Source organism: Amyelois transitella, chromosome 4 (assembly GCF_032362555.1).
Source record: "Amyelois transitella isolate CPQ chromosome 4, ilAmyTran1.1, whole genome shotgun sequence".
NCBI lineage: Eukaryota > Metazoa > Arthropoda > Insecta > Lepidoptera > Pyralidae > Amyelois > Amyelois transitella.
The window spans coordinates 3,779,315-3,804,193 of NC_083507.1; the positions used below are offsets into that span (position 1 = coordinate 3,779,315).

The following is a 24,879-nucleotide window of genomic DNA, read 5'->3' on the forward strand; positions in this document are numbered from 1 at the left end:
GTAAAAGGATTCGGTGAAGTTTTGTAATAATTATATTAAGAATTAACTTTAGTTATACACATCTGAGTTTGTCATAGTACTCGTACTTCGATCAGTATTATATTTACCCATAATTAATTTGACTTTAAAAATTGTTGGACTGAATGCCAAAATAATACCTAACAACTATTTGGTTATACAGTTATACGAGTATATGTATGTGAGTGTAAAAAAGGGCAGCAACCGAATTTTCGGGAATAATTTATTTACCGGGCGGTTGCGATTTTTGATGAACTCGTGTTAGTATTTTTAATCCTTTAGCTATTACAATTGTTACATAGTTTTTAACAAAACTAAATATAAATACTTGTGAACGAATAACATCTAAAGCCTTTGATATCTGATGTCATTGAGTATGAGAAGCGGGCGGTGCGCGAATTCTCGAGATGTTATAAGAATTCAATTTATCGAGAATCGTATTTTTATGTGCTGATTCAGCTCAAAAGCTCCATTACTAGAGGCTTATGTCGGCAAAAGTTATCGTGAAAACCTTGAATTGTTTTGCATTAGTGTAATTTTATGAAATTTGTCTTTAAAAATTTTAGGTGAACTGTTTTCTTTTATCTATGTTCTAAGGATCTGACATTTTTATTTTCAGTACTGATATGTGTGAGCGAGATTTCATGAATTTGGTAAACAAACAAAGACAAAACAAACAAAAAACTGCCCACTAAAAACTTTTCGTTTTTAAAATAAACTATTTGTATATTTAAAAAACGAAATAGGTACACAAAACACCTACTTATAGGAGTCGACAGTCATAAGACTGGAAGGCCATGCTTAGCTGGATGACTTTATAATATCATTCAGATTTAGAAAAAGTAATAGGTTTCTTGCCCATTACCCTAAAAAAGATTCTTAAATTTATAAGGCCTTCCCTCAATTTACATTTATAATCTGTGTTAATCTTTAGTTATTAATAAAAGCAGCTGGCACATAGTGAGGTTTTTAAGAAAAAATATATAAAATATATAGTAGGTACAGGCGGATGTACTAAAGCCCTAATCCTAAAGTAAGTGTGAGCTTTATAATCGTTCTGCGTGATTAAATAAACGGTTGATACGGTAATATGCGGTCAGGACCTGGTAGGTATCATAATTCTCAAGTGTTCCCACGCGGCCACTCCAGCGGTAGCTGTAAAATAAATCAAATAAACGTTGTTACAATTTTTTTATTCAGCGTCAGATTATCGTAGGCGTTCGTGACTGCCAACAGTGAAGCCAATTTGGTTCCAGATGTACCCAATTACTATATTGCAAACGTCCTGTTGTTTTAGGTGTCATTTTTATTTCATACCCCTTATTTTGCATTATAGCAGATGAAATAACATAATTACACTAGTAAAACTATAGAAATAGCTTAAATGTGGGCTGTGATTTTCAGACTATAAGTAAGACGATACCTGTACGAAATAATTTCTTCGAAATTCATGACTGACATGTTAATTTTTATAACTTGTTCCATATTCTGCTTACAACATTTCGAAAATCTAAGGCATTATTAAATCACTTATTCCACGAGTTGAGTCGGCCAAAAGCAACCGATCAAATCGCTCCGCGAGACGTGCGGCGCTTTTTTCAGTAGCTATAGGGAATAATAAGAAATATGACCACTTAACTAACCTAGTAGTAGATACATTCTGATAAATAATTCATGAAAAGATGTATATCTTCTCGCTCTTGCTCTTCTCCGGCATGCGGTTTTAAGTGAAATAATCAATTTATCAAACTCAATATATACATACAGCTGAATAGAGAATTTCAGACTTTTGGGGACCTGTCTACCCAGTAAGGGACATCTTCGTGTTTTTTTATTATTGGGGCAGATTTTGGTTTGAGCTATCAAGATTTTTTTTGTAGGTATTTTTTTTTATTTTCTATGATGGTTCTTACTCCATCTACTTCACATGAATGTCATAAAAGGCGACTAAGGGGGAGGCTTATAAACTTGGTATTCCTCTTGTGTCGATGGGCTAGCAACCTGTCACTATTTTAATCTCAATTCTATCATTAAGCCTAACAGCTGAACGAGGCCTAACAGTCTTTTAAGAGTGCTAGCTCTGTCTACCTACAAGGAATACAGACGTGATTATAGGACTGAATTAATTAATTAATTAATGTTTATGTAGGTATATCTTTATCTTTGGCAAGTAATCATTTTAAGTGGATTACTGCCTGGCTGAAAATCGCGAACGGAATAAAAATATACAAACATACTTACCTGATTACCAAAATAGCTGACACCAGTGATGGTCACCTACATACACGACAAATAAACCAAGTCGGTTACAAATATGCAATATTACAGCCTGGTTGTAATGATAGTTTTCTATTGATAGCAACTAAGCTGATACTCAATGAAACGATTCGACCCGCGCTGAAATAACTTAGTTCACTGACTGAGATGCTGTCTTTTTATAGTTTCTGTTCTACGAATAGGTCGGTAGGTAATAAATATATTTAACAGTAGGTATTAGTTTCATTAAGTGCAATAATATCTGCAACTTTTTTTTTTGCTTCCAATTGTGAAGGAGATTCATGGGAAAGACTTCACTTGAGTTGCTTCCTTCAGGCGAGTTAGCACTTTATCACTACTCTAAATCAAAATTTCTATGTATTCGTAATCAAAATTAATATGTCATCCAGTTTAAAATCTTTTCTATCTCTTAAAAGACTTTGTGTCATATAATATAGCTCTGTCTTCTCGGTAAGGGATAATGACGTGGTATTTGAACAATATTTTAATAGATGAATCCGGCCATCCGGCAACTATCCAATTATCTCAATTTTTCAAATAAAATTTTATCAATCGTATACGTATGAAACTACTAGAGCAATTAGGATGACGTCTGCGAACAAGAATAAGGCGTGGTTCTGATGTAATATATTGAAATTACAGATGGATCACTCGGTTTTAAGTGAATATTTGCACACTACCATTATTTTGGCCATTTATTCGTTTGGTTGTGCCGTGTGGTTCCCGGCACCAATACAAAAATAATAGGACCACTCCCATCTCTTTCCCATGGATGTCGTAAAAGGCGACGGTAAGGGATAGGCTAACAAACTTGCGATTCTTTTTAGGCGATGCGCTAGCAACCTGTCACTATTTGAATCTCAATTCTATCATTAAGCCAAATAGCTGAACGTGGCCATTCAGTCTTTTCAAGACTGTGGCTCTGTCTACCCCACAAGGGATAGAGACGTGACAATATGTATGTATTCTTTTGGCGGTTGCACCAGTTGCAACCTGCGATCAGGTTTACACGATCCATGTGTAGGTATCGATAAACTACACCAAGCGACTCTCACTTATGTCCTGTTTGATCGGATAGTCGGCATAGATCATGTATGGTTGAGGCACAAGATGAAGATGCTCTTGCCTCTTGTTAAGACGGAAAGGGAGATACCTGTCACTTTGTGCTAAAGTTTTTAAAAAGTAAATTTCTTTAGAATGTCCGTTGATAATACCTAAATTAAAAAATAATTTTTTTTGGAATAACCATTGAATTTGTGTGATTAACAATTAATGAAGGGGTTGTTCTGTATTCTTTTTAATTTTTCAGTCTGTTAAACGTCCCAGAATCAGGTCGCGAAGTGACCTGACCTGATCCTGGCAATAATACGTTACTTTAGGTAACTGGAATTCAGGGTGATTCAGTAGAAAATAAAGGTTTTTTTTATTTTCAAAAATATTTACAAAGGTTTGTTGCATGCAATTTACGTAATTGTTAAGATTTTACATATATTTAATCACGTATCCCATATAAGGAAAACGGACGCGAATATATTGAAAAGTCTGTGAGGCCACGTTCAGCTGCATGGCTTAATGATGGAAATGAGATTGCAATATTGACAGATAACAAGCCCATCGCCTACTTGTACAAGACGAATCTCTTGAAGAATTATTTAATTGAAAGTTTAATACGTTCTTATAAGATGTTACCGAAATCTATAATTTTCAAAATTATTTTTACTATACAGAAATAAGATTCCGATAAAAATAATATTTTTTTATATTGTTAATCAAATGTAATAAGTGTAAAAAGAACATATGCTTACTACCGCTACTGCGCTAATATTATTCATTCTCATTTTGTGACACCAGTCATAACTTGCGGGAAATTGCATTCCATATATAAGTGCTACGTCGGGACGAGATCTAGATCAGCTGTATCAGTAATTTCGGCGAGAAACAAACACATCTAATTACTGCCTTACACAGTACTGAATAAGTTGAACATCGGTTCAGCATTTAAGTTACCCCAACATTTGTATAAATAGAAACAAAGATTAATTCCAAGAAGCTCGATTTTATAAAAGTCAAACAAAAAAAAAAATTCAAGTTATTGTATTAACTGATTATTAAAAACTATGTATTTAATATTACTGTTGCCCGCGACTTTGTTCGAGTTATATGAGAATGTTACTCACTGTCTAAGCTATATTATCGTAAAATTTCATGACAATCGTAGTTTTTGCGTGTAAGAGTAACAAACACATACAAATTCACATAGCTGTACTACATATCCTAAAAAACTTTGCGTTTTTATTTTAGTAGGGATTTTCCGCGAAATAAGTAAGTGTAGTTGTAATTTGATATGTCCCTATTATCCACTATAGGTGTAATAGTCTAAATGGTCAAGCATATTGAAATGTTTAGGTGTATTTGTTTATTGTTTTTACTATTTAATAAGCAAACATCATAATATTTTTTTTTGTAATTTGAATTATATAACAAACTTAACTAAATAGCTTTTACAAGGATAAAATCACTCCAGATATCTACATTTGAAAGTTTAATAAAGCCTTAAAAAAATATAAAATTTTCAGGTCTTTAGATAATTTTCGATTCTTAGATAACAATAAATATGATAGTCATTATATAAGGAAAGTATTGTTTGAAATAGAGGATTTTACTACAACTTTTATGAACACAATGTTCGGTTGAATTTTGCAAAAAAAAAAACGCCCTATTTTTTTTACTAAATCCACTGTTAACATACATGCATAAATCATATTTTTATCCCTTAAGAAATAACCAGAGCTAACAGTGTCAAAGAGACTGAGAAATCTCATTCAGCAGTATGGCTTGATGACAGGATTGAGTCTCTAATAGTCATAGGTTGCTTTATAGTCCTTCGCCTTAGAAAGCAAGAGAAACAGCTGGTAAACACTAAGTTTTTCCTTCGCTTACATGCCAGCACGGATGCTTGCAATAGATAAATGAGCGAGAATTCCCTTCGACGTCTTTTGCGAAATCCGTGGAAAAAAAGATATTGTGGTCCTTTTCGTTAAAAGATCAAATTCAAATTCAAAATTTTTATTCATTATTATAGGATACTATCATATCGCTTAATAATTGTCAAATCTTTTGGTTTCACAACATTGGCTGACGTCAAATAAATTCCGCCGCCGCTTCCAAGTCGTCAGTGCAGAAGAAGAGGTAACAAATTACAAATGTCTGCTGCTTCAAAAATTGCTTTCTAAGTTAAAAAGTCTAACATAACTAAATTTTTCGAGTAATATTTGTTCTCAAGGATTTTTGTAAGGTCACCGTAGCATAATTTAATACGCACAAGGTGATCAATCTTGGATAACTTTAGGTTTAACTTGTTAGGTGTGGATCGAAAGTTATAGAAATCTTGGAGTATGAAAGTCAGTGCCTTATGTTGATATTGAGGAATTCTTTTAATAAAATCTATGTCATTGTCTTTCAATTTAAATGTAAACAAGAAGTTTTTTTATCTTACGAGTAATAACAATAAGACAGCCTAATGACATCATATATCTTCAAAAAATAAAGAAAACTCTTTAAGCCTATAAACTCGTAAATCTGAAAACTAGAAGGTTATTATTTAAAAAAATCCAAATTCATTACTAACAATAGATAAATATTCGTTATTTTAAACCTTAGGAAATAAAAGAAAATATAATATAATGTTAATCATTGATATTTTTCTTATATTTCCCCAATATTTTTTGACTTCCTAAAATTTTATAAAATTGCCGATCGATATGATATTCCATAATTTTCACCTGCCTCGGGGTAACAAGTCCTTTGTAGTATATCTAAATGGTATATTGTAAGTTACATAAGGAACATAAAAATTTGTTAATTAATTTATTACACTAGAAGAAAGCGATCTGTTATGTAAGGGCACGGCACGTTCTGTTAACAACAAATAAACTCCTAATTAATTTGTATCAAAAAATATGTTTGAGGTGACCTAAATCGTAATAAATGTTAATATATTTGTCACACTTACACATCGCCTGATATCAAATAAATCGAGGCCAATTTTACACACGAGCGAGCGCCCGAATATCATAGGGCAAGAAAGGTAATGTTATGAATCGATTCATAGATTTTCAATCTATCGGTATTTGTGCTTATTATTTATATTTCTGTGAGTACAATCATAATTTTAACCAGTCTCACCGAGTAGCACTGCCTCATTATCATAGATACACACAAAGGTCGTTGACCCTGCCATCGCCAAATAAGGTGGTGGAATCTTGACTAGGTAGTCAATGTCCCAGGAGCTTGCATCAGCAGTTGTTGACAAAAGCGGTGTCGACAGCGATGAAGAACTAATACTGGAAAAATGGGATATGGTTCAGTCTATTAATACTGATCTGCCAAGTCCGTGTTCGGCTTGTCAAATAGCAAATCTCAAAGAAACTTGGTGGTTGTTGGTGAAATGACAACAAGAATGTTATTGTTTAATGTTCTTGAATTAACTATGTAGTTAATGGGTAGTAAATGCTCATGTATCTTAAGGAGTATTAGTAAATTGTTTGTACTATCCAGGTACATAAACTAAAACAAAGACCCTTAAATTGTACCTAATCCTATGTGTTCCCAAGCGAGTGTTTAGAGTAGATCCAGTCCTGATGTTAATAGTCGTAATTTATAGCGCTAGTTTTGGAGACCACTCCCTTTATGTGACATCTGTATTAACTCGCCTTAACATTTGGAATGTTATGTAACGACACTAAGTACGGATGCAACTCCACTCACGTTAAATAAAAATCTCTATAATCTAATTTTCTTTTCCGCGTCTTTAGTACCCCTACAATACAAACCAAATTTCAAATCCCTAGATTCAACGGATAAGGCTGTGCGTTGATATGTACGTCAGTCAGCCAGTATTGTCTTTTATATATTATGATAACCATAACTTATAGAAAAACGTATGATTATAATTTTGACTGGAATTCATATCTAAAACATGCATTAATTGTCATTTACCTACGTGAAAGCATAAGGGCTAGTATCCAAGAATATAGGCTAGTATCCACCGATTTTAATCTGTCGTGTGGCTGCTTTTTATACTGTCATTACCCATTATAGAAGTTTTTATTAATGTTTAATTTCCGTAAAGTCATCCGCGAAGATAAAGCGGTAGGTAAGTAATTTCTGCGCCACAAATTACTTGGCACTAATGTAATCTCCATTCATGTGGCTAAGCAATGGTTATTACACAGCTCAGCAAAATATATGAGAACATGTTATCTTTGGGAAGCCAAGCAATATTGCATGTTTTTTAATACACATATAATAGCGCCTTTTTATCAAGAGACTACGTCTTTTCATTTGCCATTATCCCTTTTTACTTCTTTTGCTTGTTCCAAATTCATCTTACCTCATGAAAGCTCGTCGCATTTAGGTTGAGATGTAATTTGTTAACTAACTTTCATAAAAATTTAAACGGGGAAGTGTTTCTCTTTCACAGGTCATAAAAAATCTGATAAGTCGCAACACAATTTGCATTTTTTGTTCAATTATTTCCTAATGTTCCTTACGGTGTATCATTGAACTTTTGAAGTTAACAACCACCATAAATGACATTCAGTATACAACAGTATCTACATACACGTTGTTTGTAATTGACCTTATACTCTACATTTTACATTTATACCTGTTTTTAAGCCGTGGTATTAAGTTCTTATACTCCAGCCAGGGATTTATTTGCCTTAATTATAAACGTAATTTTAATTTTTCTGGTGTACTAATTAATGTTTATAATAAGTGTTTCTTTTAATTTTACCACATTATGAATAACGAAAAGAAAATCTTTTAACGTAGGTTGTGGTGATGAGCATAGATAAATTTTCAGTTTATACCGAATATGTTCATGTTGAATCGTGTATTTCATAAAAACGGATAATTCGTCTACCAATTCTACTTCAATACTGTGAGCGACCGTGAACCAATAAATTAAAGTATAACATTTGCGTTACCTAGTGTCTGTCAGACAATGTGCAGTTGAAAATACTGGCTATAAAAAATTTACATTAAGCATGTATAATTACTTCTTGAAATTCTCACGGGGACGGAAAATCAAAAAGTTTGTTTTACGCGGGCAAAGCTATGTGTTACAGAAAGCTTTTTTCGGTTTAAAGACTCTGTTTAAAATATAATTCAAATTACCATTCTTTCGTCATCGATGTCGTACTTTATTATAAAAGTAGGTGATTATTCAGGCGTATTCGTAGCGACAAAAAATTACGAATAAAAGCCATGTGAGATTCAACGGTTTGGACCAATAAGTTAAATTTACGATCTGCGTCGTATTTACACGATATCCGATGACAATAAAAAAAGCAGTCTCACAATCACAATAAACAAAAGACTTACGCCAACATTTTTCCGAAACAAATAATTATCTTTATGAATTTAAATCAGGAAAATAATTTGGACAGCCGAATACCCACTATGATATGTTATTCCCACCGTTCTGGCCTAAAGGAATATTTATATGAATACCTTTTGAATGACTTCCCAGTTTTTAATTTGAAGTAGAGTTCTTAAATAAATCCTTCTTGGCCGCAAAGTGATTACTTTGCGGTCGAGGACGTTGGACGTTAATCCGAGGATATATCCAATACTAGCTGTTGCTTCTGGCTCCTGGCAATCGTTTATTTCAACATAGGGTTATCATTCTCCTGTCCTTGTTACCGGTTATATCTTCAACTCGGAAGGAGGTATATTAAATTTTTATATGATGCGACTTTGCTGGAGACTTAAGTGCGTTTCGGATCATGGTCATATTAAATATTAAAAGTAGAGGCTTTATTTCACAATCATCAACAAAATTCCAAATCTAGAACTAGATGGAAAGAAATCCAAATAGAGGCCGTGAAGGTCGTAACAGCAGCGGGCGTCCACCTGATTGGTATCTGTGACGTCATCACCCCTGCTTGCGACGCTATCGTGAACTTTTTAAGTCTTATGTTGAACTCGATAGATACGTAATATAGTGTATGTTAAAAGGCACTACGACAGCTTCACATAACTTTTATTGTGTGTATCGAATATTTTTGTATCTATTAGAATAATTAAATAATATGTTAAAAGATACACGTCTGGTCTGGCCACAGGTCTCTTACATCGTCAGACAAGACTAGAGACTTTCTTAGCTCTGAATACCTCATAGACTTAACACAGTGATCAAGGAACACAACAATATAGTTTACAATGGCCATAAGGAGAAATTATTAAAAAAAATGAATTAGATAATGAGGACCCATTTAAAGTGTGACCCTTCATAATAATCTCGTAGACAAGCTACGGTGCTACGAGACTACAGTTTGGCTACGAGTACGTTCATTATCGTGCCACGATTTTTTTTCCTCCTCGAACGCTAAAACGTCACATTTGCATCACAAAATAGTCACCCCAAGGCTATTTGCATTTTAGGTCAGTGAAAATTAATTTATTTACATCACTGCTCCTAAAGTATGATGCGATTGTTTAATAAATTATGAGGTAGCTGCTGATTGCTTAAATTTGTTAGAACTTAGTCTGTACTAGCAGTTGCACCAAGCTATGCTCCCGTAGGAAATAAACATGTGATATTCAAAAGTAGAAGTACAAAAAAGAAGATTTTAAATCTTCTAAAAAGGATAAAATTTAGCTTAAAATTAAAATAAAGCCGGTTTCCACATAAAAAGTGTCTGAATATTTTTTTATTTTATTCGTGATTGCAAATACGTTTTCATATTTAACGCCACGTGGAGTGCTGCCAAAAATCACAAAATATGCCTTGGGGAAATGTTTCTTTGATTCAGATTGTGTAATTGTTCATCTTCAACATTTAAATTATATAAATATCACACATTTTTATCAATAATACAAGTAACGTAACTTTATTTTGTTTTCGTTTTGAATCACAAAAATACATTAAAAAAATAAAGGTATCTACGTTACGTGCGCGTCTAATACCTGTTTTATTTATAATGTTAGGGGAATGCTAAAAATCAGTTAAAATATACACACGCCTATGGAAAAACTAAATTTTTTCCCCGTATACATTAACTGATTTTATATATTTTAAGGCTATAGAGATATTATATTTGGTAAAGAAAATGTGACTAAAAACTTATAAAAATATAGTCGTAGCTCTGTTCATAAAAAAGTGTGAAAAATAAAAAAGTATTACTTTAACTCATAAAAATATTATTGTATCTTCTTCCAAATGACTACAAACTTTAAAAGACAGCATACTGCTGTTACTATGGTAGTAATAGGTACTAATCTATACGATTTATCAAATGATATATCAATAATAATTAGGCCACGCGTATTGGACGGACACAAATGCTAAGTCTTGATAAATGATGATGACAGAGCAAAAACAATAGTGATCGAATGACCATCTATTTGATGATATATCTCAGTTAAATCTTCTTCAGCAAATCTTATTTAATATGTTTTCATAGATTCACAGTAATATCTTATTGGATATGTTTGTTTAAATACAAGTATTTTTATTATCCATACATATATTATTCATAGGCTTAAAAACTTGGATTTCTTCTTTTAGGCGATGGGCTAGCAACCTGTCACTATTTGAATCTCAATTCTATCATTAAGCTAAATAGCTGAACGTGGCCATTCAGTCTTTTCAAGACTGTTGGCTCTGTCTACCCCGCAAGGGATATAGACGTGACCATATGTATGTATGTATTATTCATACTATACATAAAATGAAAAGATGAATGGAAAAGTATGAGCTTCGGTCGTCGAATTGGTAAGGTAAATGCATGTGGTGCAAATAGGGCACAGGTTCGAATCCCACCTCGCCCATGTACGTATGACTATTTTCGAATTTCTTTAACCGATTTTTATCTACATAACTTACTGATGCTCTTATGGTGAGGGAAAACATAGTGAGGAAACCTACACATTCAGGCAACTGGATGTGTAACATGATCGTTCCAATACAGGTTAGGTTCTCCTGCAAAGGTTGCGGAGGTCAGACGCGAATCGCTTCGTGTAAAAACCTGACTCATTCAATCCAGGATCCACAGTCAAGGGCTTACCCCGGTCTCCAGAGAGGTGAGGATGCAACCGGGTCTAAAGCCAGGAGGAAGAAGACGAATGGAAAAGTAAATATTTGTAATTCCAACTATCCATGAGCCGCAGCACTCACTACTATAAGTATAACAGAATTATTAATTGTTCTAAACATTCTTTAATCATTGAATTATTATTATTGGTTCTATATATTCTATACTTTATAGAACAGTAAAAATTTTTGAGGCGAACAATATCGGAGTACATGAAACCAACACATTTGCCGCATCACTACCATTGCAGTACATAAATATTCATACAGCTTGCCTCAGGAGAAATTGCAGGTGCGAAGGCCGGTCTCTTGCTGTCACCTACGTTTATGATGATAATAATGTTGGTCTAACGTATTTTTTTCTTTATAAAAATAAATAATTAAACATTCAGAAGTACAATGTAGATGTACAACATGCCTTAGAAAAATGTAATCACGATAATCCCTGCATAATTATATTGTTCTTCATTGTCAGTCTTTATTATATAAAGGAAAAGCTTAGTGGCTCATTAGTTTAGGGTTCTTCACAAAATCTTAGCTTTTATAAGTTCAGATGAAAATATTCACTAGTTAAAATAATTTGTTATAAAAAGTTTTTAAGTTCTTTCTTCACATCTCTTCTAATTAATTTATAGTCGTTTCACGAAATACGTTATTTTTTTTCAATGTTATAAATCAGTAGGAGTAAAAAGTAAAAGTAAAGTAAAAAAGTATTTATTTCGTCTCCGTAGGTACAGAAAAATTACAAAAAATGTACAAAACATTGGTGGAGACTGGCGTCTGTTAAAGACTCAAGCCTGTGTAACAGTACGCCATGCTCTCACAGCGGTTGAAGAAGAAGTACATACAATTCATAAGTAGAACAATTTTTCAGAAGGATTACCATTTTAAAGGGTGTTTAGTACGAACTTACGAGCTAAATTATATAGAGTGACGTGTAACACGTCATTTGGAGTGAGGGATAAAAGTTAGTAAACATTGCATAGATCTACAATAATATTTAATATAAAATAAATAAGTCATGTGAATATAAGATACGTACCAACAAAAATAAATAACGAATCAGATGAGAGGATGTAGGAGATTTTCAGTTTCGTCGTAATTAAGGGAAAACAAATATATAAGGATAGATTTTTTACAAGAGAACGTAGAAAGTGTTACCAAAGCTAATTTTAAGTGAGCCTTGTTGTATAAAAAGAGTCCGGTAAAACAAGCAAAACTATGTGCGAATTTCGTAGAGAAGAAAGAAGCGGTAGCTACAAGACGGTTGAGTCGGTTCGGGTTATCACGAGTATTGCCGTGCTGTTGAGTAATAACCCGTAGGTAGGAGATAGTTTAAAGATTTTTTTCTCAATATTAAAAATCAGTAGGAGATAGTAGAAAATTACATACTCAATATTAATCGATTTTAAATACTATATATGTTTGTAAACATAAAGCCAAATCTGAATATCACGTCTTTATTGCTTACGGGGTAGACAGGGCCAGTAGTCATAAGATTCTAGGCCACGTCAAACTGGATGACATCAAAAAAGTCTAAAAATATAAAAGGAAAAATTTCATTGTTACAAAATGACACATCGAGTTCTTGTGGTTAGCGAACAGACACCCATATAAATGGTGGATTGCATTTGTTTGTTTGTCTGGTCACCGCGTCCCAAAAGAAACAATGGATTGGAGTAACGTGTATGTGAAAATCTGGCGAAGACTACATTTACCTCAAGAAATTTTCCTTTTTATCCCAGCCGTATATACCATTACCGTAATAGTGGATACTTGTGAAATGGCGCCATTATAAATAACATAACAAAATAAACTTGTGTGTTATTTTAGCGACTACCGCATCCTTCGTACATACATATGTATGTATATCACGACTTTTACGGGGTTGACAAAACCGCCAATCGAAAAGACTAAAAGCGTCGTTCAGTTCGATGGCATATGTAGTAATTGAATTTACCGTATAATAGTATATAGCCGAAAAATCGTCGTTAATAGTTATTCATATTACTACCTACTTTAATTTTATTTATGAGGGTGTCCGCGGCTCCGTAAAAGGTTTATTTTTGTTCCCGTGGGAATTTTGGGAAATCCTCTCTTAATGCACTTCTAGACCATATAGAGATCTTACATGCCAAATTTCAAATGTTTAGACCCAACAATTTGGCCTGTGCATTGTCTTTCACCCATTAATAAGAGTTTTATACATATACTTACATATGTATGGTTCCCGGCACCAATAAAAAAAAGAGTAGGATCACTCCTTGTCTTTCCCATGGATGTCGTAAAAGGCAACTAAGAGATAGGCTTATTAACTTTGGATTCTTCTTTAAGGCGGTGGGCTAGCAACCTGTCACAATTTGAATCTCAATTCTATCATCAAGGCAAAAAGCTGAACGTGGCCTATCAGTCTTTTGTAGAATTTTGCTCTGTCTACCCCACAAGGGATTTAAACGTGACTATGTATATGTATTATACATACATATGTAAATGCGTTTGAAGCCCGAGGAAACAAGATATATCATCAGATAAACGTCCAACGTCTTCGACCGCAAAGTAATCACTTTGCGGCCAAGAAGGATTTATTAAAGAACTCACCGCTACTTCAAATTAGACGCTGGGAAGTAATTCAAAAGTAATTCATTAATTTCCTCTTAAATAGCCCTTTATAAGACCTTCGGGCAGTCGGAATGGAAAGGAAATTATACTTATTTAAAAGAATTTTCGAGCTTAAGTCTGATTAAATTGACAATAATTAGCATTGCATTGGTCTTTGTAATATAGCAAAAAGATTTAATTATGTTTTTCCATTAATTTTATAATGAAAGCAGTCACTACATATAGTGACAACTATATCCTTTACGGGGTAGATAGAACCAACAGTATTGAAAGACTTAAGACCAGACGTTAAGCTATATCTAATATGGCTTTGGAATTGAGATTCAAATAGTGACAAATTGCTAACCCATCGCCCATAAGAGGAATTCCAAGTTTATAAGCCAATCCAAAATGATTCTATTCTAAAGTCCAGAAAAATACAAGTCAATCAGTTCATAGTATAAAGCCTCTGTTTGTTTATAATAGAATTCTCTTATACCACGCAATGGTTTTTGATGTAGTCTTACAATTGACGTTAACATTTTACAAGGAAACCGTGCAAAGTCAGATCAAGTTGCTAGTATATATAGTAATAGATAATCATAAACGTTTCCCCGTAATATTGTATTTCTAGACAAATGTATATAATGCTTGTTTTTGTTCCGTTCCTATTGAAAGTGTTTCTAAACATCCATTATGATAGCAATCAGAGTTACGCCCAGGAAATACTAACTTCACTAGTAAACAACATTCACCTACATGATTACGGTATTATATCTTGTCGTTCTACGTTAATACCGGGGCTGTAAAGTTGTAAATTACCAACTCTTATTCATTTTGACAATAAACAATTGTTGAACATCATTTGGAACTATAATTAGCTTACAGAAATATTTGATGTCAAATGCATAAATATTATTGTTTTTTACTATTTAAACAGAATTTTCTACTTCTTCCTACATTAGCGTTAATTAACGGGATTAAGAAGAAGTATAGAAATTATATAGATAATTATGTCGATTCTCTAAGCCGTCTTTAAGACATCCATGGAAAAGAAATGGAGTGGTCCCATCTGGAACTATACGGCACACAACAATTGCTACTAGATAAGTATATCCTATTAAATACTGTGTGCTAAAAGGCTAACCCAAAGATACTAAACAGGTCAATTCTGCGTCAAATTGATATTTGTTTAGGAAGCGGAGTAAAACGGTTCGTTTTACTGGTCGCTGTCTCGCACCGTAATCCTGTTTAATCTACAAGCGGCTGGCATGCCAGGAAATCAGTACGGTTCACTTATCCTGGATGGCATCCTATTTGAATTGAAAAAAGCCACTGTAGTAACTGTCTTTGTGAGAAGTCAACTACTTAGTTGAAATGCTAGAAAATCCCTACTTATAAATGCGAAAGTAAGTTAATTTGTTTATTGTCACTTCACGTGTTATCTACTGTATCAATCTTTCTGAAATTTTGCTTATATATAATTTAGAGTCTGGAGAAGGATATAAGGTACTTTCATCCCAGTAAAAACTATAGTTACCGTGGCATTTGCAAAAAAAAAACCAGTACTCTTTTGTAGTTGCTCTTTTGTCTAAATTCCCACGGTCGAAGCTGCGGTTAAAGCTAGTATATAGCTATACATAAAATTAGGATTTGTTTTCGAATGATTAGATATTAGAATAACAATCAGTAGCTTAGCTCATATTCCTTTCTGGTTTGATTTAACTAAGTTACATAACAGCTGAGGCTGACCCATTCCCATATTACATTAACAAAGTTATTTGTATGAAAATATTAAATTTATTTAATCTTATGGGTATATTCTAGGTTCTTTTTATGCTGGTCTGGTGGTGAAGAAAAAACATAGTATGCCAGCTGCTTCTTTTCCTGTGCAGCAGAGTAAAAGTCAATCAAGGGAAAGGCTTATACATTTGAGATTCCTCTTTAAGGCGATGGGCTAGCAACTTGTTACTGTTTGAATCTCTATTTCATTACAGCTGAACGTGACTTTTGTGTCTTTTCAAGACTGTTGGTTGTGTCTACCCCGTAAGGAATAGGGACGTATTTAAATTTAAAATTGTTTAGTTAAAAGTTGTAGGTGTATACGATTGTATAACAGCATAGTGGCTATACTAGCATCCCGGAATTATAAATAACCATAACGTAATATCACGGCATGCCCAATTGCCCAGGTAATAAAGTTTGGTGCAGTGAGCATGAACGGTGATGCTAAATCAATCGTGCTTGCGCGGCCTTCCGACATCTGACAAATGGCGATGTAACAGAAAACACGAGTAATAAATTAAAATCAGACCCAAGACTACCAGACTAAAAAATATTATTAGGTACATCATATTTTTTTTTAAGAATGCATGTTCTTTTTGATTTTTAGTAACCACTAGGTCATATAACGTTGTCGGTGTAGTTTTATACAGAAGAACTGCATCTAATTGCAAATTTAAATGATGTAAGGTTAAATGAAGCACTAAAGACTAATGCATCAAAATTACTAGGACGAGTTGGTATCAGGGAATCAGCCGTCCGGCAAGCTATTATGTTTATTAAGTTTTTTTACTAGAATTTAAGTCTTCTGACTTAGCTTTATCTGTAAGTAATATAAATGTGACTTGTATGAGTATCACTTCCATCTTTTCCTTGGTTAACATGAGTTTTGATGTTTAATACTGAAACTGCACCCAGAACTATATAACAATAGGAGAGGGTAAGCTAAGTGATGCTTAATTTTGCCATAGATTTACTTCGTTTGAATGAAAGAATCGGGTTAATCTTTCAGAAAAACATACGAGAAAATAGAAACGTCAATCCAGTGATGACTAGACCCCTCATGTCATCAAATTACTCGCCCATAAAAATAAACCTTTCATTACAATAACTACATAGCAAAAACTTGACCCAAATATTGTCATTCAGCTTATAATAATATTACGCTATGTAAGGGTTATATTTTCCTTATACTTATACAATTTTAAGTGTTGGAAGAAAATTTACCTTTTTCTTGAAGATCGCCTAATATATATCTTCCAATCCAATTAATTAATTTAGTCCAAGTTGAAACTACAAGGATTTCATTGCTGGTTTAGGGGTTTTAGTTGCAGCGAAACTTTAAAATTTACAGATACGAATATCGGCAAAAGAGCTTTACGTTGCTAATTTAAATTTAATTTGCATAACGGCCTGTTCTGCTGACGCTGACGTCATAAAGTTCGAGAAATTCGCATCGTCAAACTTGTAGAAGACGTACAGTACATTGAGTTACCGTATCGGCTATCAAATGATATCACGTAGTCTTACAAAACAAACAAGCAAATAAAATCATTACAGAAAACACTCACGTATTCACATTTTATTTCTACTAGGCACCGGAACTTCGGATCGTTGCATCTTATTGCCAATCTCCCCTCCGTTGTGACCTAATTTGAACTGACAAAAAGTAGGGCGGCATAGTTGCAAATCACTATTCACAACTCATGGTAGTCGTGTGGCTAGTGGCGGTCAAAAGGCAAATTATGGGACATAGTTTCAAGAGTTATAAGTAGCGTGCTTTCTGCCATACCTTGTGATGATGTTGTAAGAGACAGTATAAATAGTACTTCTAAAATCGCGAGACTTTTAGATGGGAGAGGGTTAAAGTTCTGTTATTTCAGCTCTTACAACCAGCTTGTTTGTTTGTACTCAAATTAAACAAATATATGCCTAGATAAAAGATGCTTAGCACTTGATCACAGACGCTGATTAATCACAGATTTTATTTTTATTATTATTTAATTTTTTTATGTACACACATTTCATATAGGAAATTAAAAAATTTAAAAAATCCGTGATATTTGCTACATGCGAAATATTAAATATTATTGGGAAAAGAAACATTTTATTTTTAGCTACTTTTGTTAACTTGGAGCACCCAAACGTTATCTGAGCGGTTATGGCGGTAATATTTTATTCGCCGTGACTTGGGCTGATAGCGAACTTATAAATTGGCGTTAAGAAACACTGATAAATTGCACCAAGGGAGTGGTTTCGTGACATTGAAATACTATAATCCAGTAGCAAATATAAATACCTGTCACAGAAGTCTGACGGTATACTTTTATTCAAAAATACTGGGTAGCTCATATTTAGTAACATTAAGCTGATATCATTTTATATAGATACCTGAACTACAACTTTACACATGAACGTGGTCTTTCAGTCTTTTTGGAACTGTTGATTCCCGTCAGGGATAAGGACGTGATAATATGCATTGCATAAACCTGTAATTTGATAGTTTATAATTACGTAAACATCCGATGTGAAAGACAATTTTGAAATAATACAGAAGTTCAAAGCTATCTTTCTGAAAAAGATAGCTTTGAACTTTTGAACTTTAAAAGGAAATGGAAACTGACGAGGAAAGCACATACCGGAAAACAAATGAAATAACCAATACCTAAAGTTATAAACCAAGACAATCGTCTAAAGCTGCGAATTCCTTTTTTTAATTCCAAGTATATTTTTTTTGTAGATTTAATTCTTTATAGGTAGGCCCGTAGATGACCGATCACTGTTGCCACTTGATCGGTTTGTCTTTCTACTAAATGATTATTACTCACATAGCACTGCTAGCCCTCCTATGCAAAAGCTGCAGCAAGCTACCTTCCGCTGCCGAGGAGCAGAGGCTGCGCGAGCGAGCCCGCCTCTGCTCCTCCCGGTCCGCTCGCTCCCCGCGCTCGCGCCACCGCGCCATCAACGACTCCAAGCACAGCATCGCTGAACCATCGCACACCATTGACGTGTGACACAACCCTTAAACCGTCCACTTAAAAACAATCTGACATGTCTTTCATAAAAAACTTTTATTTCGAAGTTTTATCAAAAGCCTTTCAAGCCTTCACACTTCAGAACCTGGTTGTTTACATAGTTTACACTGACTCATGATGATCACGTGCCGGCTATCACGTTCCAGACAGTTGGCGATACGTTAGACTCGGTGAGAAACAATCGCATTAGTAAATGGGGCCAAACTGGTTACATCACGCGAACGCAGTTCAACGGCATCTGGGACTACATAACTCACTTAGCTTTGAGGAAATTGGCCTAGTAAAATTTTCAAGATATTTAAAGCAAGTTTGTTGTTATTATGAAGTTCATGTATCGTTCGCGCTGCGCCGCTCGGGCTGCTCGGGGAAGCGAGACGCATCGCGCTCGGCCGTCTCTACGTAACTGAGGCGGCCGAGCTGATGGCAGCAACGTTACCCGCCTTAGCCTTATGACATCGTTCAACCCCTACCACGGCGCATATGCGCGAAGAACTAGGGAAACTTTAAGCGATTAATTGCTATGATTGAAATAACATGATACTGCCAGGAGTATAACACTATTTATTAAAATGTTTTTATTTATTTTACTAGGCAAGTTACTCTCTCATCTATTTAATCCTTACCTGTTATTTCTTATAGGCTCCCTCTATATATTTCCTTGTATTAAAATAAAACTTTTTATATTTTTCTTAAGATTATTTATAAGGATCTTGATCCATGAAACCCCATTATGTGCCTTTCCAAAAGGAGTACATTTGTTTGTACTGCATTTCACTAACATTCTTCTTCAATAACATTTGCAATCGTAAGTACACAATGAGACTTCTGCAATGTTAGCTGCGAGACTGCTGCAAATGAAATACGTGCCTTCTTACTGATTCGTCGATCGTTCTTTTTACCAGACTTCAATTATGTGAACATTTTAAAATCGTCTTTAAAACTGTCTTCTTTGGAGAATTTTAATTATTTTTTGTCACAAAAATATGTTGGTTACACTTTTCGTGGTCTCATTAAGAAATTAAAGCAGATAGAAGTAAACAATTTAATTGATTAATACTTTTAAATTTATATAAATTTGTTTCAATTACATAGTTTGAATTTCGTCCCAAGTTAAATAACCGAAATCTATTGAAAATAGAATGAAGTAATAGAAATTCAATTAAAATTAAAAAAAATAAATACATTATTATGCGACATTTCAAACATTACTTAATAATTATCATATCTTTTTATTTCACAACATTGATTATTGTCGAAAATTACTTAGGTAAGTCCGGGGTAGATGGCCATAGGGGAGAGATGGCCTATGGAAATATTTCAGGGACTCGTTGACTAGATGTCACTGTTAATCGTTTAGTTCGCCGCGCGTCGTCCGTGAGAGCAACAGTATGGCAAAAGATTTGGCGAAAAAAAAAAGAAAAAGTAAGTAAATCCTTTGTTTTTTCTTTCGACTACTGTGAATATTATTTTGATGTCAATTGTTTTATACAACTGTGGTTTCAGTTTCTGAAAATAATGGTGATATTTGTATTTGTTGCAAAGTATACAAACAATGCTAAGTTATTAGGTACCTCAAAATTATTTGTTTCGTGTCATGAATTGTTTTAGTTTTAGTTGTGGCCATCTTGCACGGAAAAGAAGGAGAGATGGCCAATTGTAGGGGAGAGTGGGGGAATGGGAGCTAGCGGGTAGTGAGAGCCACTAAAATTTACACAGACAGGAACGTGGAAGTCGCGCGAAATTGACAGGAATGGCTTCGAGAACGTTCGGTCATATCACGTGATCGCCGCCGGCCTGCTCAGTAGCACGCGCATAGCGGTGGCAAGAGGAAGTGTGTTTGGAGTGATCTCGTTACAAAAAACAGCGAAATCTGTCAAACGAAGTGAGTACCTAACCTTCAATTATTCTGTCGTATTTTACATCTATATTATGCATTATTTAATCAATTTTATGATAAGATTAAAGGTTAAATTTATTTAGGTAAGTTTTTTAGATTATTTACGTTATTTTGAGATGGTCAACCTCCGGGTATTGGGAGCTAGGCTCGCTCCCATTACCCCGCCATGGCTCTTATTACCCCTTACAAGTGGCAAAATTCAAATGTAATAATATTGTTTATTTATTTTTTTAGATGCCAAGAAGTAGAAAGCGGACGACATCAAAGGCTAGTTGGACATCGGTTACGTTGGAGTCTGCAATAAACACTATAAGAAATGAAGGAATATCGGTTAATAAAGCGGCACAACAATATCAAATACCTTACAGCACACTGAAGAAACGGTACAGGTTAGCAATTACTGATGACAGTTCTTACAGTCGTTCTCCGACGCTCGGTAGGAAACCTGTGTTCACTAGTGAACAGAAACAGATACTTGTTAAGCATATACTCGATATGTCTAACATATTTTACGGTTTAACAAGCATTCAACTGCGAAAAATATGCTACAATATGGCTGTGAACTACGGTCTCGAAAATAGATTTAATACTGAAAAAAAAGTGCTGGGAAAGATTGGTTGTACGGATTCATGAATCGACATCCAGAACTTAGTATAAGAAAGCCAGAAGCGACCAGTATTAATAGAATTTTGGGCTTTAATAAGACTGAAGTCACTCGTTTTTTAGATTATTAAATCTAGAAACATGATTTTTTGACGGCCTCTGTGGCGCAGCGGTAGTGTGCTTGTCTGTGACATCGGGGGTCCCGGGTTCAAATCCCGGCCAGGGCATGATGAGAAACGAACTTTCTCCGATTGGCCTGGGTCTTGGATGTTTATCTATATAAGTATTTATAATAAAATATAGTATCGTTGAGTTAGTATCTCGTAACACAAGTCTCGAACTTACTTCGAGGCTAACTCAATCAGTGTAATTTGTCCCGTATATATTTATATTTATTTATGATTAAAATAACTCCATACGAAATAGCTGGCTTATTCAATAAAGCTTACTCAAAGATAGCATCTCTAGACAAAGGAATATCTGGCTTTAAAACTACTGGAATATTTCCTATGGACCCATCTGTATTTTCTGATGAATATTTTTTTCCTCTTGATCAGAATGAAAATAATGACATCACAACTAACGTAGCAAATCCCAGTAGACTTTCGCAAACAATTGCTACAGTTACTTCCCAAACAGCGACTTCCGCTCAGAAGCCGCTGCAGGTGTCCACCTCCCCTCAACGACATTACAGGGACCAATCATCACAACATGATGTACAGAGAAGAGATTCTCCACAACCATCTACAAGTTTTGCCCATATCTTAAATATTGTAAGTCCTCCTCCAAATATGTTAACAAAACCAAGAAAAAGTAGTAGAAACAAGCAACATTCAGAAGTTTTGACTAGCACTCCTTTGAAAGAAGTTTTTGAGGAGAAGAAGGAGAAAAAGAATAAAAGAGAGAAGAAAATAAATAAACCAAAGAAAATACAAATAAGTAAATCTAAGAATAAGATACAGTTTAAGAATAAATTATCTCAAAAAAATATACACAGAGTAACTAGAAATTTGTTCCAAGACAGCACTACTGATGAATCATCAATGAATGAAAAAAATATTTGTGATGATGATTCTGAATACTCTGAGGAGGAAAATGTATGCATGATATGTAACGATGTTGGTAAAAATGAAGAATTATGGTATCGTTGTAGAGCTTGTGGCAAATGGGCCCATTCTGAGTGTTCAGGTTACGATCACCCTCTGAGGATTATATTTGCAATTTTTGTTTAGATCCTTAAAATACCTTTTGCATTTTTTTTATTGAATATGTTTGTTTTAGTTTATAGTTTGTTGATTACTTTTAAGCTTTCGATTGTTTAATTCCTGTTAAATGGGTAAAAAATGGTTTAAATTTTGTTAAGAATTATTTCATGGCTCTCATTTCACATATCAAGGCTTTTTGGCTCTCGTTACCCGATGCGTGGGGTAATGGGAGCGAAAGTAAGATTTATAAAAAAGGTGATTTTACATATCTAAGGATATATTTTTCAAATGTTACTTGGCAATTATTGAAAGACGAATAACTTAAAGACTGATTAGTGTCTATAAATATCTATGATTATAACAGAAACTGTTTTTTTTTTTTACTTTTCCTTACATAGCTCCAATTCCCCCACTCTCCCCTAATCGGTGTATGATAGCCATATGGCCATCATGTACCGACTGCAATTAGCACTATTGCCATGGTACAGAAATGATGTTTATCAACTGGAGTGTATCCTCTCAACCCAGAAGCGGTGCCAGATTACGCATTTATTCAAGAATCTAGTGACTCAACGAATACTTCTGCTACACAAGAGCTTTCCCAATGAATCAAGAAGTGAAACATACCATAGCCCTGTAATCAGTTCTCAAAGATCAAAAATCTCCGTAAGAACTGCCAAGACGTCTAATCTTTCACATCCGAGCACTCCGAAAGAGGTTTCATCCAGTAAAGATCCAGATTACACCCCATCTCGAATTTTACAGGATATGTCACCTATTCCACAAAAATTGATTGAAGTGCGTAAACGAGCAAAGCAAGTTGGAACACTATTGACATCTGAAGAACACATCAAAACTAGAAAAAATGCTACAGAAAAAAGTCATAAAAAGGAAAACGTAAGAAAATGTGTCAAAATAAAGAAGGAAAAGGAGGAGACAAAAAAGACAACTGTCGTGGATGTGGTGAGAACTACTACGAAACACTTCTCATCGAAGACTGGCTTCAATGTACAGTGTACCAGTTTTGGGTTCACGAACACTGTACTGCATTTGAAACCGCCACAACTGAAGTGCTCCAGATGTGGCGAAGAGAAAAGAAGACTTTAAAGTAAAAATTAGACCAAAAAGTAATTATAAGCCTAGAATTAAGTTATGGCCATCTTACCTCTAATGCCTTGGCCATCACACCCGGACACCTCGGGAGAGATGGCCACTTGTGATTTTAAAAAAACTTTAATTAGTAAGGTGTTCTCATTAGAAGTTGTTACTTTTATGTTTGTAATATCAAAGTTGATTCTTTAAATTTTAATAAAAAATAAATATAATTATAAAAATATTAGTATTTGATTTCTAGTAGAGCTAAGAAAAAACTATGGCCAACTACCCCGGACTTACCCTAAAACTAAGTTTACTGACGCTTTCAAAGGCAGAAGAAGCGGTAATAAACATCACGATATAATTTTTTTTAATAACGTTATAAAAAAAATCTGCAGTGATGTTTCACCTAACTTCACAGTTAGGTTTTCAAATTTAGAATTTGTATAGAATTGTGGACGAGAGAATACAATGTTATGATGAATTGATCTATTATACTCTTTGAAAGGTAGATCTATCATAAAACCGCATGAAGACTTAGAAATAGATAGGAATATTCTTTGTCAGTTTTCAGTCAAATATATGAAAATATGAATGAGTATTTGCCTGAGTAAGATGAATTTATAAGAATAAATTAAGAATATGACCACTCCGTGTCTTTCCCATTGATGGAATTTTATAAATAATACTAATAATCATTATATCAATGATATTTAATAAGAATGTTGCTTTTATCTGTTCCTTTACTTTATGTTCATTTATATATTTATCTTTGTACATACGTCATGACGCAGTTTTTGTAAATCTTTCCATGGTTGCAATTCTACTTGTGAAGTCTTGTAATTAGCAATCGCAATATATTATTACTACTTATATATCATATAAATTAGACTGTTAGACTTCCATTAATAAATAAATAAATAAATAAATAAATATAAATGTGGCCATTCGGTCTTTTCAAGACTATAAACTCTGTCTACTCCGCAAGGGATAAAGACGTGATAATATTTACGATGCGTATGTAATTGTAAACGAATGTTGCAGATGTCCCCATGAGCGTTGCCAGAAACAGGCCAGGTCAATGAACTCTGGCTGTTGTGTTTGTGTCGCCTTAAATGTTTGCCAAAAATGTTTTCTGTTTAGTTTCGAGCAACTTTTCAATATGTTCCGGGGAGTCCGAAAATATAGCGTAAATGTATAACATAAAGTACCTACTTAACAAAGAAAATGTGGAATTTGTTCATTCCATTTATTCTAGCAACTCCAGCA

The 24,879-nt window shown here is 34.1% G+C and overlaps 1 protein-coding gene across 1 annotated transcript in view; it reads right to left on the minus strand.

Annotated features, from left to right (window-relative positions):
- Positions 1-19,193, minus strand: part of LOC106129439 (GTPase-activating Rap/Ran-GAP domain-like protein 3) — a 68,418-nt gene extending 49,225 nt beyond the window's left edge. The window contains exon 1 of the mRNA XM_013327998.2: positions 18,604-19,193. Within this exon, the coding sequence (XP_013183452.2) occupies positions 18,604-18,779 (176 nt within the window). The 5' untranslated portion in view covers positions 18,780-19,193. The remainder of the gene's footprint in view (positions 1-18,603) is intronic.
- Between the last annotated feature and the right edge of the window lie 5,686 nt (positions 19,194-24,879).